Source organism: Pelodiscus sinensis, chromosome 8 (genome assembly GCF_052426305.1).
Source record: "Pelodiscus sinensis isolate ZL-2025 chromosome 8, ASM5242630v1, whole genome shotgun sequence".
Taxonomy (NCBI): Eukaryota; Metazoa; Chordata; order Testudines; family Trionychidae; genus Pelodiscus; species Pelodiscus sinensis.
In genome coordinates, this window is record NC_143059.1 from 40,427,180 (window position 1) to 40,444,501 (window position 17,322).

General features: G+C 46.0%; 1 protein-coding gene across 6 annotated transcripts in view; it reads right to left on the reverse strand.

The window, feature by feature from the left end:
• The window catches only part of PLCE1 (phospholipase C epsilon 1), a 379,433-nt gene that overhangs the window by 64,665 nt on the left and 297,446 nt on the right, over nt 1-17,322 (reverse strand). For 4 of the 6 annotated variants that reach the window (XM_089780164.1, XM_089780162.1, XM_089780163.1 and 1 more), the window contains 4 exons: nt 17,181-17,222; nt 14,631-15,306; nt 13,619-13,801; nt 8,090-8,207 (listed from right to left, as the gene is read on the reverse strand). In XM_089780164.1, the coding sequence (XP_089636290.1) occupies nt 8,090-8,207; nt 13,619-13,801; nt 14,631-15,306; nt 17,181-17,222 (1,019 nt within the window). The remainder of the gene's footprint in view (nt 1-8,089; nt 8,208-13,618; nt 13,802-14,630; nt 15,307-17,180; nt 17,223-17,322) is intronic. The other 2 variants (XM_089780165.1, XM_089780166.1) reach the window with 1 other exon arrangement.

Consider the following 17,322-nt stretch of genomic DNA (forward strand, 5'->3'; position numbering starts at 1 on the left):
GGGGTGCCAGAGGCAGGCTCTGGCTAGGAGACTTACCTGCTTGACTCTCAGCCAGCAGCCTTCCCAAGAACACTCCCTTCCTGCCCCACCCGTGCACTAGCTGCAGAGGCCATGTGGTTTTTGAACAGCTACAAGCCTGAGGGGAGAGGAGGAGTTTCTTTGCAAGATGACTGTTGACAACAGGTAGATCCCTTTGGCGTAAACCGGCCAATGGGATTGTGCTGAGGGCAGGAGCACTGTGCAAACCCTTTCCTCCCTCCCCTGGAGCTCACAGCTGTTCAAACAGCTCCACAATGGTTGCATTTCTCAGCAGTGTTGGGGAAGGAGAGGGGGGAGAGGGAGTCTAAAGGCCAGATCTAGCATCTTGGTAGGCTGAATCCAGCTCATGGAGGGTATTTTGCCCAGGTCTGCACAAGCTGTATCCATGGAGGTGGGCTCAAAATTCTTAGTTGTGCAGCTTGCAACACTGCTATACCACAACATTGTCTTGGGCTTGCACCAAGGTAAGTGCATAATGAGTCATAAATATGTGGATAGATGACCCCGGGAATAGTGGCCCTGTAGACCAGGAAGACCAAGGATGAAGCTTGCACCCAGGTTGAGTTGCTAGTCATAGACACCAGTGTAGGCACTTTCGCCAGCCCACAGCAATAACAGATGCAGACCATGATCCAGAATGAAATCCTTTGTGCAGACCCTGGGAAACCATTAATTTTGTCTACCACTGCAACAACTGCATTTATTTGCAAAACACCATAGCCCTGTCTATAGAAAATGTCCAGGGTGTGCAACTTGCACTCTGCTTCTGATTTATGAGGCTTTGGAAAGCAGACAGGTAAGTATATGTCCTGTCTGTGAAACTACCATGGGCAGGAATGCTGGATCTGGAAACCACTGAAGCTTGCCACGACTGCACAAGAGTCAGGTCCCAGGCAGGGAATGGATCCCAGATGTGCAGGTAGAGGTGTTCCAGGCCATATAAGAACTGGACTGTCATGCCATGAGCAAAGACCAACCAGGCTTGGAGTGCAGGATGGAAGGCTGAAATAGAAGCCAAGTGGACTTTAATTGATGATAAGGACAATCCCTGAATCTTGAGGTACCAAAGACAGTCCAGGATCGCCTGTGAAGCTCAGATATTGTGGTCCAAAGTCCAGCATGTTAACCATTTCCACTTGGCCAGGAAGATCACTCTGGTGAAGGGCTTTCTGCTACCCAACAAGTCCTGTTGGACATGGGCTGAACATTCCCATTCTTTTGCATTCAAACATGCAGTAGTCATGCAATCAGAGCAGCATCGCCACATTCAGGTGCAGAAAACTGCCACAGTTTTGGTATAGCAAGTCCTGCCAAAGAGGCAGCTGCAGCAGGGTGGCCACCGAAAGGTCCAGTAGCATGTTGAACCAGTGCTGCTGAGGCCACACAGAGGCTATCAGGATCACCTTCACCCTGGTCTGTTTGATCATGAGGACTCTATGGATAAACTACACTGGTGGGTACTCACATAGCAGAGCCTCTGACTATGGGAGAGAAAAGGTGTCTGACAGGGATGTTTGTCCATTTCGTGGATCAAGCAGATCACATATAATTTCCTGTTCTGATGGGACAAGAACAAATCCACCTGGGGAGTCCCCCTTCTCTGAAAGATAATACTGCCTCCAGATGGAGTGATTGCTCATGAAAAGACAAGAAGATCCTGCTAAGGCCATCTGCTAACATGTTCCTGGCCCCAGACAGATACATGGTTACCAGATGGATGACATGCCATACACAGAAGCCCCACAGGCAGAGAGCTTATTGGGAAAGGGCTGACGACCTTGCTCTGCCTCTGTCTGTTGATGTAAAACATCATCTTGCATGTTAAGCTTCTGCATGTGAGCTCCTCAGCCCAGGTCCGAAGCATTGGAAACTAGGATCAGCAATGGAGTTAGGGCTGCAAACAGAACTCTCTCCAACACTGAGGGTATGTCTACATTACCCTCCTAGTTCGAACTAGGAGGGTAATGTAGGCATACCGCACTTGCAAATGAAGCCCGGGATTTGAATTTCCCGGGCTTCATTTGCATAAGCGGGGAACCGCCATTTTTAAAACCCCGCTGGTTCGAACCCCGTGCAGCGCGGCTACACAGGGCTCAAACTAGGTAGTTCGGACTAGGATTCCTATTCCGAACTACCGGTGGAACGAGGTGTACCGGTAGTTCGGAATAGGAATCCTAGTCCGAACTACCTAGTTCGAGCCACGTGTAGCCGCGCTGCACGGGGTTCGAACCAGCGGGGTTTTAAAAATGGCGGCTCCCCGCTTATGCAAATGAAGCCCGGGAAATTCAAATCCCGGGCTTCATTTGCAAGTGCGGTATGCCTACATTACCCCGCTAGCTCGAACTAGCGGGGTAGTGTAGACATACCCTGACAGATTACTGGATGTGAACTGACACCTGACTACCCAGTCTAGGTCATGTCTGTTGGAGAATGTCACATAAAAGTCATATGTGGGTCCTGCAGCTTAGCAGGCCTAGGATGAAAGCTTCCATCCCTGCTGTACCCACCTTAGCACAGTGTGGGACGTTGCAAGCCCAAACAGCAGCTGAGGGCTTTAGCAGCGTTAACCCAAGCCTTAAGCTGGGAAACTACTACGCAGTAAATAAGTTTGACGTCGGTCTCAGCCTATAAAAGTAATAAGCATGGCACTGAGCCAGGTATGCGCACACCGGGTAAACAACTATAGTATCATTAGTGTAGAAAGTCCCACCCCTAACTGAGTCTTAACTGGGACCCCAACCTCGAGGGCTGACCGGGATTCCCCCCATACTGAAGCCACATCCACTGCGGTCGGGTGCAAGGTAATCGAAACAGGACTCCCCGCAAACCTGAAGGGACGTGAGCATTCCAAAAAGCCTTTTACTCCTTTAACCATTGTTCTGTAGTGCTTTTGCTTGCTAGAGTGTACTCTGTAAAGTGTAGTAACAGTGAAGTAGTAAGCTTAATAAATTCCTAATCGGCACAGTGTTGAAGCAAATCTACAACCCGGTTGAGCCCTGGCCCTTTAAAATGACAGAGATGTAGACTGACACCAACGATGCTTGCAGTTGTCGGAGATGGAGCAGGGTATGCCAGACCATGTATGTACATGTGTCCTCATGGCCTAACAACTGTGGACAGGTGTAAGCAGTGATCAGTGGGTAGTTTTTTACATGGGAAATCAGTTCCGACATGGTCTGAAAACATGCTTTCAGAATGAAAACTCTGGATCGTGTGAAGCAAAGAACTGCTCCAATGAATTCTATGCACTGGACTGACATTATGTGACTTTTTTTGTTGTTTATTAACAACCCCAAGTTGCCACAGGTGAAATGTACCAGATCAAGGTTCCTCTTCCACTTGCATCCAAGATCTGCCCTTTATAAGCCAGTCATAGAACAGAATCATAGAACCACAGAGCTGGAAGAGACCTCAGGAGGTCATCGAGTCCAATCTGCTGCCCAAAGCAGGACCAACCCCAATTAAATCACCTCAGCCAGGACTTTGTCAAGCTGGGACATAAAAACCTCTAGGCATGGAGATTCCATCACCTCCCTAGGTAACCCATTCCAGTGCTTCTCCACTCTCCTAGTGAAATAGTTTCTCTTAATATCCAACCTAGACCTCTCCCACTGTAACTTGAGACCATTGCTCCTTGTTCTGCCATCTGTCACTACTGATAACAGCCTCTCTCCATCCTCTTTGGAATCCCTCTTCAGGTAGTTAAAGGCGGCTATCAAATCCCCCCGCACCCTTCTCTTCTGCAGACTACATAAACCCAAATCCCTCAGCATTTTTTCATAAGTCATGTGCTCTAGCCACCTAATCATTTATGATGCTGGACTTTCTCCAATGTGTCCACTGGTGCCACATGTTGTAAACAGCTTTGGAGCAGGAGGGAGATCAAAGGACACTGCCATGAACTGGTAACTGCACCCATCTACTATAAAGTGGAAGAATAGGCTGTGATCTTGGAAGGTGGAGATCATCTCATCTGGGGACGAGGATGATGACTGGATCACTGAGGGTATGTCTACACTACAAAGTTAATTCGAACTAACAGACGTTAGTTCGAATTAACTTTGATAGGCGCTACACAAGCGCTCTGCTAGTTCAAACTTAATTCGAACTAGCGGAGCGCTTAGTTCGAACTAGGAAAACCTCATTTTACGAGGATTAAGCCTAGTTCGAATTAGCTAGTTCGAATTAAGGGGTGTGTAGCCCCTTAATTCGAACTAGTGGGAGGCTAGCCCTCCCCAGCTTTCCCTGGTGGCCACTCTGGCCAACACCAGGGAAACTCGTCTGCCCCCCTCCCAGCCCCGGACCCCTTAAAGGGGCACAGGCTGGCTACGGTGCCCGTGCCAGGTGCAAGCCTGCCAGCACCCAGCCAGCAGACCCTGCACCTGGCACGGATCGAGCCACCCACCTGATGCCCCCCAGCCCTCCCCCTCTTCCCGGGACCAGGCTGGCTGCTCCCGGGAGCTTGCCCGGGACCGCAAGAGGCGGGCACCCGCCTGGGCTAGTGCAGACATCGTGGACCTCGTCCACGATCTCCGCACTAGGCACAGGAAAGTGGACGGCTAGGGCAGAAGAGCTGCCAGCCTGGCCACCCAGGAGCAGGTGTGCAAGAGAATCAAGGGGGTCCACTGAGACCCCCGACCCTGAGCCCTGAGCTTACAATGGCCATACTGGGTCAGACCAAAGGTCCATCTAGCCCAGTAGCCTGTCTGCCGACAGCGGCCAACCCTAGGGAACCTGGAGGGGATGGACCGAAGACAGTGACCAAGCCATTTGTCTCGTGCCATCCCTCTCCAGCCTTCCACAAACCTTGGGCAGGGACACCACTCCTACCCCCTGGCTAATAGCACTCCATGGACCCAACCTCCATGACTTGATCTCACTTCCCTTTAAACTCTGTTCTAGTTGTAGCCTTCACAGCCTCCTGCAGCAAGGAGTTCCACAAGTTGACTCTTTGCTTTGTGAAGAACAACTTTCTCTTACTAGTTTGAAGCCTGCTACCCATTCCTTTCCTTTGGTGTCCTCTAGTCCTTCTTTATGGGAACTAATGAAGAACTTTTCTGTATGCACCCTCTCCACCCAACTCCTGCTTTTAGAGACCTCTATCCTGTCCCCGCTCCGTCTCCTCTTTTCTAAGCTGAACAGTCCCAGTCTTTGTAGCCTTTCTTCATCTGGGAGCTGTTCCCAACCCCTGATCATGTTAGTTGCCCTCCCTTCTCCCAGCCTCTCTCTTCCCCTCTCCCACCTCCTTTTCCCAGTCTCCCCCAATTTTGTTCAATAAAGACAGATTCCATTTTGGAAGACACGTTATCTTTATTTTGTACATCAAGAAGAGGGGCTAGGGAAGGGTAAGTAGAAGGAGGTGAGGGAGGAATGGGGCACGAGCCCCCGATGGGGAGGACTGGGCTGGCTCTGCGGGCTTCTCAGGGTGGAAGCTCTCCTGAAGCCCCCCAATTGCCCCCTCTCCCCAGATGGCAGCCTGCGGCAAGTGCAGCCGGGCTGATGGCTGAGTGGTGTGATATGCCCAGTGTGGGTAGTCCGGGCAATCCAAGCCAGGACTGCTTTGCAAGCGGGGCACCCCTGAGAACTGTCTGTCCGGGGTGGGGGTCGGGACCCTTTAAGCACAGCCCTCGGCTAGCCTGAGACAGCATCTACACGCTCTAAGTCCTCCTCTGATGCCCTTCCGGCACTGCTTCCGGCCATCCTTAACCCCGGTTCAGGGTCCACTTAATGTGGACATGCTAGATCGAATTAGCAAAACGCTAATTCGAACTAGTCTTTTAGTCTAGATCCGTTAGTTCGAATTAGCTTAGTTCGAATTAACTAATTCGAACTAAGTTAGTTCGAATTAACATTGTAGTGTAGACATACCGTGAGGGAGGCCCCTGCTGGAAAAGAGTTTTTTGGGATAAGTGCTTGCTCCTCTACCCAGGCCTCTGAGTGCAACTCATGCATTGAATTAAATGCCACCGGCACCATTGGTTGCTGGGCTGAGATGACATCTGAAGGATGGAGTGAAGGAGGCATTTGTAACACAGGCAATGCTCCACATGGTGCAAAGCTCCACATGGTCCAATAAGGGCACTGTACTGGTCACTGGCCTGGCTGCCAAGACAGCACTGTAAAGGTCCACACAGTCTCAAGTACCCAGTATCACCAGCATTGCCTCAGCAAAGGGCTGAATTCCCTTTCCATGCCACAGAAATCACATTCCGGTGACCACCAAGTGGCTGTCGAAGCTTGCGTCCATTGGTTAACCATCACTAGAGGAGAATGGTGTCTTGAGGTGATGGATAAGTGCTGGGGGAGGATGGATCACTACCATGTCAGAAACTCTACTCATGATCTAGGGCAGTGGTTCCCAAGCTTTTTAATATTGGGGAACAGCAAACATGTTGGGCTGACAACATTCTATTTGCACATCTGAATATTAATTATGCAAATGAAAAATATGCAAATAAAATGTTTCCTTTTTGCCAAAATATGTACCGCTGTCCCCTCATACACTGTGCCCCCCATATTATCCTATTCAGCCCCAGCAGTCAGAGCAGCCACCCACCGGGAGGAGCAGGTCATGGCCCCCCTGCTAGAGCAGGCCTTGCCCCCACTCCACACGGTAGGTTACAAACCCCCTCCTCCACCAGAGCAGGCCCTGATCTCCCCCACAATGCAGCTGCGACAGGTCCCAGCCCCCTGTCAAGTGGAAGGTTCCAGTCCCCCTTCATCGACACAGGCCCCACCCCGCCACCACTGCAGCCTCTCTCCCCCACCGGAGCAGGCCCTGGCCATCCACAACGCAGCCACAGTGCAACCCACTCCCAGCCCCTGGAGCAGGCCCAGCTGCTAGAGCAAATCCCAGCCACGTACCACACAGCAGCAGCACAGGCTCCACCCCTAGCTGCCGAAGCAGGCCCCAACCACACACCCCGCAGCCAGAGCAGGTCTTGGCCCCCCATCCTTCCCCTGCCAGAGCAAGCCCCAGCCACCTACCATGGGGCTGCAGTCTCCTCCCTCCCCTCGATGCCACAGCCACTCTCCACGTGGCCCTGCCAGCCAGGCCTTGTAGTGGCTGCTGGAGTTGGAACTGGGGCCACAGTGAGGCTGCACCAGTAGAGACAGCCTCACTGTGATCCTGGCTCCAGCTCCAGCCTTGCCCCGCCACCTCACTCAGCCTGCTACTGCATATTGAAGTGGGCGGAACATAATTCCCTTATGGGGAACCCCAGCTGGCGGGAGCATGACTGATGCCAGCAATATGGTGACTGAAGCCTCCCCTTCACTGAGAGGGTGGAGACTGCGATCACAGGGCTGAGAATCTAGAGCAACCTGCTGAAGACAGAAACCTAGGGCATGGAGACAGAGAGCATTATCTTGGTTCTGGACGCTGGTGGCATTCACTTGGAGCTGCTATTGGAGGGGTTCACCAACAGGTATAGGCCTGTTGCCGACAAAGCAGGATTTAAAACCCGGAGACAGGTGAAGTCCCCACAGAGACTCTTTAACTATATTATGTAACTAACAACTACTTATTAACTAACTTCTGTAAACTATTTACAAAGCTTTAAGATCAAGGAGAAGGAACTGATAACCCTTAGTAGGCAAGAGAAAGGTGCTCCAACTAACCAGTGATAAGAAGGAATTAAAAGAGTGTAAGACCAGCAGTGCCTAATATACCAATGCATGAGTGTGGCACTCAAGAAAGTGCCACAGCTAACCCTATGAATACCACTAAGTCAAAAATCTCCAATGACTACACATGTGCATGCATATGCACATCTAGAATTCAACTGACATGGGCAAGCACTTGAAATAGAACATTAGAAATTAATGTAAAATGCTTACAGCAGTTGCAGAAAATACTATCTTAATAACACTATCACACAACAAATGTGTGTCAGAGCTGTAACTTCCTATTAATAAATAATAATTATTATTTTTGTATAGCATAAAGCCTATTGAAACTGTTTCCTATTATAACAGTTCTCCCATGTTAACAGCTGTGTCAAAATCATTCAAAACAAAGCACTACAAGGGATTCAATACCATTATCTACCTGATTCTTCTTGTTCATCAATGTCTTGAGGATCTGAACCACTTCTATTACGATATTCTTTATAACTTTTTGTCTTACGAGTTGCCATCTCATCATCAGTAGCATCTCCACTTTCGCCCTGGACACAGTGAACATTGTCATAGATATCTTTAAAATGTTACTTTATTTTATATTCTTTTTGTGAATGTCAAAAACTGAACACAAATTGGGTATTCTACATTAAAGACTGAAGAAGACTGCTGTTAATACTGATATTTGTCACCATCATTCTAGATAGTAAAGAGGTAATTTAAGTCTCATGAAAGTTACCCAAAGGAGTGTGGGAACACTGGCTATCATCTCAATGCAACATCTCACAGAAGAAGATAACGATCTTGATCTTGATAACGATCTCACAGAAGATGATAACGATATTCTGGAGTGCTCTGGTTAGTTCTGTGTTATTACACTGGCATAAAACAGTTCTAAGCAGGGTGAGACTGGCCCCTTGAAGTATCTCCCTGGCTAAAGGAATTTTTGGGTAATGTCGTTTCTACATCACCTGTCTGTTGGCCTCTGGTGCAAAGGATGTATGTCCAGGAAAAAGAAGATGTGGACTGGGCAACTCAGGTGCACAGCTGATCTTCAACTAATGAAACAACTCTGAGGGGCTGCTGACAGCAAGCAAAAATACAACTGCTTGCAAGCTTAAGGAAGCACAAGGTAGGGGTCAGAGGCAACTGGTGAGGAGGACCAAAGTGAGGGCACTGGCCACGTGTCCCCCCAGACCAGGGAAGGTCCAGAGCAACCTCGCTCTGCTCCAGCCCCAACTCCCCTGCCTTTGCCCTGCCCTAACCCCACCTCTTCCTCCAACCAAGGCTGCCCAATGGACTAGCAAGGCTGGAGAGTTAGCACTGGCAGCAGGAGTTCGCCACTCTCCTACATCCTAACACTAATTTTGTTATAATTTGGGCCTTTCCACCTTCTCTTGGCAAAGAGTTCCCCAGGTTGATTGTGAAGAAAGAGAAGGTTACTCATCTTGTACAGTAATGGAGCTTCTTTGAGATGGTTGTCCCTGTGGGTGCTCCACAGTAGGTGTCTGGGGTGCCGCTGCACCTCTAGTTGGAGAATTTAGGTAGCAGTGCCCTTGGTAGGCTGTGTACGCAGGGCAGCTGCATACGCGGTTGTGGCTGCTTTGCATGTGCAACCAACCATCCCTTCAGTTCCTTCTCTGCTCCAGAAATAGATGGTTTTGAAGAAGAGGGAAAGAAAAATGGGTAGTGAAGCACCCACAGGGACAACCATCTCAAAGAACCTCTGTTACTGCACAAGGTGAATAATCTTCTCTTCTTCGAGGAGTGTCTCAGTGGGTGATCCACCTTACTTGACTATGAAGCAATACTCATGCTTGGAGGAGGGAGCTTCAGTTGATCATGAGAATGCATGGTAGCTAATATCGTCTGGCCAAACTGAGTGTCATGAGACAGGTAAGTTTCAAGTGCATAGTGCTGTGTAAACGAACAAACGGAGGACCATGTGGCAGCTCTGCAAATGTCCATGAGAGGTATGTTGTGCAGGCAAGCTGTAGATGTCACCATTGCTCTTATGGAATAAGCATGTAGTTGCAGCGGAGGGTCCTGCTCAAAGGTATGGTAAGACAATAAATTGGCATGCCTCTGGCTCTTTTTGTAGTTATGCGAATCACCAATGTTATTTGTGTCATCTGTTTAGTTCTATCCAAATAAAAAGCAACCACTCTGCAGATGTCAAGTCAGTGTCATTCAGCCTCTCTGGTATCCGCATGGGGTTTTGGGAGGAAAATAGGTAAGTAAATTGGTTTGTTACAATGAAAGGGGGTTGGGACCTTTGTGAGGAATTTTGAATGTGGTCACAGAATGACTTTGTCCTTTTGGAATATTGTACAAGGAGGATCTGCCATAATAGTGCTGAGTTTTCTTACTCTTCTGGCAGAGGTGATAGCGATTAAAAAAGCCACCTTCATGGAGAGGTGGAGCATCGAACAGGTAGCAAGCAGCTCGAAAGTCACTCATCCACAAGCCCTAAATACTAGACTGAGACCCGAAGGTGGGGTTGGAATCTTTGTGGATGGATGTTTTGAATTCCCTTTAAAAATCGGTTACCAATCAGGTGGGTAAAAACAGACTTGTCATCTATAGGGAGATGAAAGATGTTATCGCTGCCAGGTGAACCTTTAGGGAGGTAAATGAGAGTCCCAATGTTTTAAGAGACAATAGGAACTCTAGAATCAGAGAAAGGGGCGCAGTCACAGGAGCTATTTGTTTCTGTGGGGACCATACAGAAAATCTTTGCCACTTACACAGATCAATTTCTCGTAGTTAATGTGTGACTATTGAGAAGGATCTCTTTAACTGCTCCAGAGCCAGTCAGAAACCATGCCTGCAAATAAAGAATCTCAAAGTGCGGATGATGTGTGCAGCCACCGTTCTGCGTCAGGAGATGCGGCAACATCGGAAGATGCCATGGTCTCCTTGTGGACATCTGCATTAGGTAAGGGTACCATGTCTGTCTGGGACCAACAAGGAGCAATTAGAATTACTGTGAACATGTAATTCTAATTGCTCCCTGTTGGCCCAGGCAGATATGGTTATTGATGGAGAAGCGGGATTGGTGGGAATGCATATGATAGTTCCATGTTATTATGAACGCATCTCCTAAAGAGTGTGTTCCAATGCCCACATGAGAACAGTACTATGGACACTTCTTGTTGGCATTGGCTGCAAACAATTCCACTACTGGGAATCCCCACTGACTGAACACTTGTAATAGGAGATTGGAGTCTATCTCCCATTCATGATTCGAATTTAAGTTCCTGCTGAGGACGTCTACCATGATATTGTCTTTGCTCGGTAGAGGATTGAAGATGTATGTTGTGTAGAATGCACCATCTCCATAGGTGGACCGCTTCCAAACAGAGTTGGTATGACCTGGCTCCGCCCTAGTGATTTATATACTGTATGGTTGTCTCATTGTCCATAAAAATCTGTACTGATTTGTTGCAGATTAGATGCAGGAAGTATTGGCAAGTATAGGCTACTGCTCTGAGCTCTAACATATTTAAAATGCAAACTGGATTCCTCCAGGGACTATCACCCTGCACTTTGAATTTGTCTGTGTGCACACCCCAACCAAGGAGAAATACATACAAAAATGATGAGATTTAAAATAGCTGTTAAAGAAAGAGATTTTGGAATCGTTGCAATCTAAAAAGCTAACAGTATTGGGAATTATTAGGAAAGGAATAGATAGTAAGACAGAAAATATCAGCTTTTTAGATTGCCACTGCACTTTGAGCTGATGTTTTTGAGGAACTATCCACAACGATTCCAAAATCTCTTTCTTTAACAGCTATTTTAAAGCTCATCATTTTTGTATGTATAGTTGGGATTATATTTTTCAAAACTTTGGTGGGGGGGAAGCTCTGTCTTAAGCAGTGCTGTGTCTTCTCTTTCTTTCCCAGGCGGCATAACCAGAGAATACTAGAGAGAGAGATGTGACCCTTTGCCTCTCTTCCTCCTGCATGCTATCAGGGGCACATGATCCCTCATGCACCCTCTCACAGCGCCTATGGTTGTGGTGGTGCTTTGTGTATACAGAGGTGAGAGTGGGGTTCCAGTCACTGAGGAAAGGATACTGACTACAGGACCCATGTTACTTTCCATATGATTACTATCAGGGCTCGACAAATCGTGTAATCTACTCGCCCGTGGCGAGTAGATTACAAGCCGGCACAGCTGGCACCGCTCAATCTGTGCATGCGCAGCACGATCTGTGCATGCGCAGCTCGCAGAACCACGCTGCTGGCGATCTGGCCTTGCCGCTGCTTGGCGAGCCCTGATTACTATGATTTATCATAGATAATTATAGACCGGTCAGTTTAACGTCTGTCCCAGGGAAGATAATGGAGCAGGTAATTAAGGAAATCGTATGCAAACACTTGGAAAGTAATAAAGTGATAGGGAATAGCCAGCATGGGTTTGTGAAGAACAAGTCATGCCAAACTAACCTGATAGCTTTCTTTGAAAAGATAACGAGCCTTGTGGATAAGGGAGAAGCGGTGGATGTCATATACCTAGACTTTAGTAAGGCATTTGATACGGTCTCGCATGATATTCTTATTGATAAACTAGGCAAATATAACTTAGATAGGGCCACGATAAGGTGGGTGCATAATTGGCTGGATAACCGTAGTCAGAGAGTTGTTGTTAACGGTTCTAAATCCTGCTGGAAAGGGATAACAAGTGGAGTTCCTCAAGGGTCTGTTTTGGGACCCGTACTATTCAATATCTTCATCAATGATGTAGATATTGGGATAGAGAGTACGCTTATTAAGTTTGCAGATGATACCAAACTGGGTGGGGTTGCAACTTCTTTGGAGGATAGGGACATAATTCAAAATGACCTTAGCAAGTTAGAGAAATGGTCAGAGGTAAACAGGATGAGGTTTAATAAGGAGAAATGCAGAGTGCTCCACTTAGGAAGGAACAATCAGTTCCATACATACAAGATGGGAAGCGACTGTCTAGGAAGGAGCATGGCGGAAAGGGATCTAGGGGTCATAGTGGACCACAAGTTGAATATGAGTCAACAGTGTGATGCTGTTGCAAAAAAAGCAAATATGATTCTAGGTTGTATCAACAGGTGTGTTGTAAGCAAAACTCGTGAAGTCATTCTGCCGCTCTATTCTGCACTAGTTAGGCCTCAGCTGGAGTACTGTGTCCAGTTCTGGGCGCCACATTTCAAGAAAGATGTGGAGAAATTGGAAAGGGTACAGAGAAGAGCGACAAGAATGATTAAAGGTTTAGAGAACATGACCTATGAAGCCAGGCTTCATGAACTGGGCTTGTTTAGTTTGGAAAAAAGAAGATTAAGGGGGGACATGATAGCGGTTTTCAAATATCTAAAAGGGTGTCACAAGGAGGAAGGCGAAAATTTGTTCCTCTTGGTTTCTGAGGACAGGACAAGGAGTAATGGGCTTAAAGTGCAGCAGGGGAGGTTTAGATTGGACATTAGGAAAAAATTCCTAACTGTCAGGGTGGTCAAATATTGGAATAAATTGCCAAGGGAGGTGGTGGAATCTCCCTCTCTGGAGATATTTAAGAACAGGTTAGATAGACATCTGTCAGGGATGGTGTAGACGGAGCTTGATCCTGCCTTGAGGGCGGGGGGCTGGACTCGATGACCTCTCGAGGTCCCTTCCAGTCCTATTATTCTATGATTCTATGATTCTATGATTTATAATGAAGTAACATATAAAGGTCTCAACAAGTCTGCGCTCCAATGTTCTACGTACTATCCTTCAAAAACTGGGGCCTCCCTGTGAGTGAGGAAAATAAGCCATTCCTAAATAAATAATAAGCCAAGAAACTGCCATTGCAATTAACATAGTTTCAAAGTTTAACAGCTATATTATTATATACTGATTTTCCCTCTGGTACAGAATACTGTATTATGAGTAGCTTAAATTGGCAAGATGACAGGATTAGTACATAAATAACAAAAAAATTCTACCCTCATGATGACTTTCTTCTTTTTCTTGGCTGTGTTTATTCCTAGAGTGTTGTTTCTCTGCACACTGGGTTTCTCTGTGCTTTTGATCAGGGCTCCTGTGCTTGTATTCCTGGCACTCCAGCGTCTGCCTCCAAACAGTTCAACAGCCTGGGCCAAAGTTGGGCCTTCAAATCTGCCATCCTCCTACAAAAATTCTCAGTATTACAAAAACAACAAAACAAAACAAATCTCCCCCAAACCCCCCTACATACAGTATTGCAGAAAGACTCAAACATTTTCTAAAACAGTAGTGAAGACACTCAGTATGTCAGTGAAAGAACATGCAGAACATGTAAAGCAGAGCAAGTTTTCTTATAGTAAAAATACTTCTGTTTATTTTTTGTTATTATTGGCAAAATGTTTTGCCTTTTGTGTTTTTGTATCCCACCTCCCACTGCTCAAAATTTGAGCCCTTCTGAAAGTATGGGCATTGTTTCCTCTATAATCAAATGTTAAAATCAAAGGCCCAAATAGCATACCAGTTTCACGTTTTATTCTATGATATATTAAGAACAGCTTAATACAAAAGGTATGATTTTAGTGTATCAAAAAGCCTTTGATTAAATGCAGTATCAAAGGCAAGATTCACTAATTTTACGCTAGTGTCAATCTATTGACTTCATCGGAGCTACGCTGGTGTAAAATGAATGTAACAGTGGAGAATAATGTCTTGTATCTTTAACCTTAACCTCTCTAAAACACATCTGAATATGAATATTGTTATCTTAGAAACCTTCACTTATTTATATACTAGATCGGGGTAGGGAACCTTTTTTGGGGTCAGAAGCTGCTGACCTACAGAAAAATCTAGATGGAGGGGGAAGCGTGGGGCTGGAGTACCAGCCCAGATGCCTGATGCTGGAGGGGGGGAGGACCTGAAGTCTTGGGGGCCAGATCAAGGCAAGCGAGGGGCTGAATCCAGCCTCAGGGCCATAGGTTCCCCACCCCTGCACTAGATAAAAATGTACCTTACCTGATAAAGGCAAACATACTGTTTCCGTAGCCATTGCAATCTCTGATCAGGGAATTTCCTCATTTTTCTTACAGCTTTTGTTAATTCCAGCAATCCATCATACAGCATTTTGGCAGTATATTTTGGAGCCACAAAATGCAGCAACTTATTATCAGTAGTCTGAAGTCCATATAGCAGTGTTACACCATTCTCTTCAAGGGACATACTACAAAGTTTATTTTGAACACACACAGTGTGCAAATCAATGCCAGGGTGTCCCATGTACACAGCCTTTGCTGAAAACAAATCCAAAAAACCTTCCACCAGTCCATTCAATCCAGTACTGCCAAGAAACTGAAATTTACCAAGCTCAGCAGTGCTACTTAACACACCCAGTTTTACTTTAGTATTTGCAGGGCAAGTTGTGGTGGGTTTTATCCATGTCAAAGTACTATTGTCAGGTTGCAGCTGAAGAAAACAGCGTGCTGAGAGATGCATCTCTTGGTCATAATGTATGACAGTTGCCCCTTGAAGCATGAACTGATGGACATCAGCTCTGATTGATAAGATATACCAAGGAATGAGTTCTATTCCATGACTGTAGGCCTTTTGCTGCTCTTCAGTCGTATTTGTGTCCCATTCTTTTGACTGCTCAGATATGTCACTTTCTGAATCTGAGAGATCTCCAATTATAAACCTGTATGTGAAGTAGAATACAACACTTTACATTATCAAGTATTTGTATATATACTATATACATAGTGGAACATCTGGTACATATTTTTTCATTTACTCTATGCACGTTTAGCTACAATGCTGTCTTTATAATCAATATCTCTGTATTAGAGACAGAGAAAATATGTATGACAATATTTTCAGGTATTCTCTCCTTCAAACATCACAAGTACAAAATATAAATAAACATTTAAAAAGTTAATAATAACGAACATTTTTCACAGGGGATCTAAAAACAAAGTGATTCCTGCTTCTTAATCCAATCCATACAATAGCTTTGATTATGTACAAATCTCATGTGTGAACACTAGTCGCACAGACTAGTGGATTGAGGGCTAACTCCTTCATTATATATCTACTTTTCAGTTATTCACTCTGTGGCCTTGAGCAAGTTACTTACACTCTCTGCTTAGGCCATAGCTACATTTTGGAGCTAGGGGTGTGATTTCCAGCTCTCTCAGACATATGTACACTACCTCCCATTCAACTACCACACTTAAAATAGCAATATAGTTGGGGTGGCACAGGCTGCTGGTAAGCCATTCCAAATACCACAGGGATCAAGACGGTTTGTACTCAGCAAGGCTTAGCCCATGTCACTACTTACCACTAACTGGGGGTATGTCTACACTACCCTCCTAGTTCGAACTAGGAGGGTAATGTATGCATACCGCACTTGCTAATGAAGCCCGGGATTTGAATTTCCCGGGCTTCATTAGCATAAGCGGGGAGCCGCCATTTTTAAATCCCCGCTGCTTCGAACCCCGTGTAGCGCGGCTACACGGGGCTCGAACTAGGTAGTTCGGACTAGGGTGCCTATTCCGAACTACCGGTACACCTCGTTTCACGAGGAGTACCGGTAGTTCGGAATAGGACCCTAGTCCGAACTACCTAGTTCGAGCCCCGTGTAGCCGCGCTACACGGGGTTCGAAGCAGCGGGGATTTAAAAATGGCGGCTCCCCGCTTATGCTAATGAAGCCCGGGAAATTCATTAGCAAGTGCGGTATGCATACATTACCCCGCTAGTTCGAACTAGCGGGGTAGTGTAGACATACCCTGAGTCACCGTAGGTATATCACTATATTTAGTATGCTAACTCAATGACAGTTACTATGAATATGTGTACATAATGTGGGAATTACATCCCCAGCTCATAGCATAAACCATATCCTTAATGTCCTTAATAGTGTCAACAACATGTACCTTGCCCAAAAGAATGTTGTGAGAATTGGAGAATATTTCTATTTTGAACATGTAATATGTTACATAAGTAGCATATAATTCTCAATCACAGAGTCTGTAGCTACCATTCCAAATATAATGAACACCTTTACTGTTCTTACATAGAGTAACTATGAAGCAGGAAGATCTAAATTAATAAATATGGTTTATGAGGACAGAATTCACTTGCACCAAAATCTCCTCTCCACAGAATCATCTTCTACCAAATTAAAACATACATATACTGCAGTACGGAATGTAAAAAGAACAGATCCTCAGCTGTTGATTTCAATGCATCTCACCCTATAGCTGCACATTAAATGATCTGTCATCATGACCATACAAGAAAACCTTTTTCAAACTGAAAAAAATAAGCAGCCAACCCCACAGATATCCCAGAACATATTTACAAAATTTAACAACAGAGAGGACTTGCAAAGAGTGGGCCAGGATGGACAGGTGTGGCAGACCCTTGTCTGTGCCTTAAGCAACACCTTGCAACACAGGATGGAGTCAGATGTAAATGAAGCAGCCATGCAAAGAATGCACACAATTCATTTCTAGCAGTAGCTAGCACAAGCAACATAGCTTAGGAAGTACTGAGAACAAACTTACAGAACTCGGTTTGATTCACAGGCTTTCTTTGCATATGTTGCACTTAGATGCATTAGGAATGAAAGAAACAGATAAAAGGAAATATTAGAAGAGAATGTAGTTTTCAGAAGGAAATAGCAAGACATAATATATATGAAGAAAA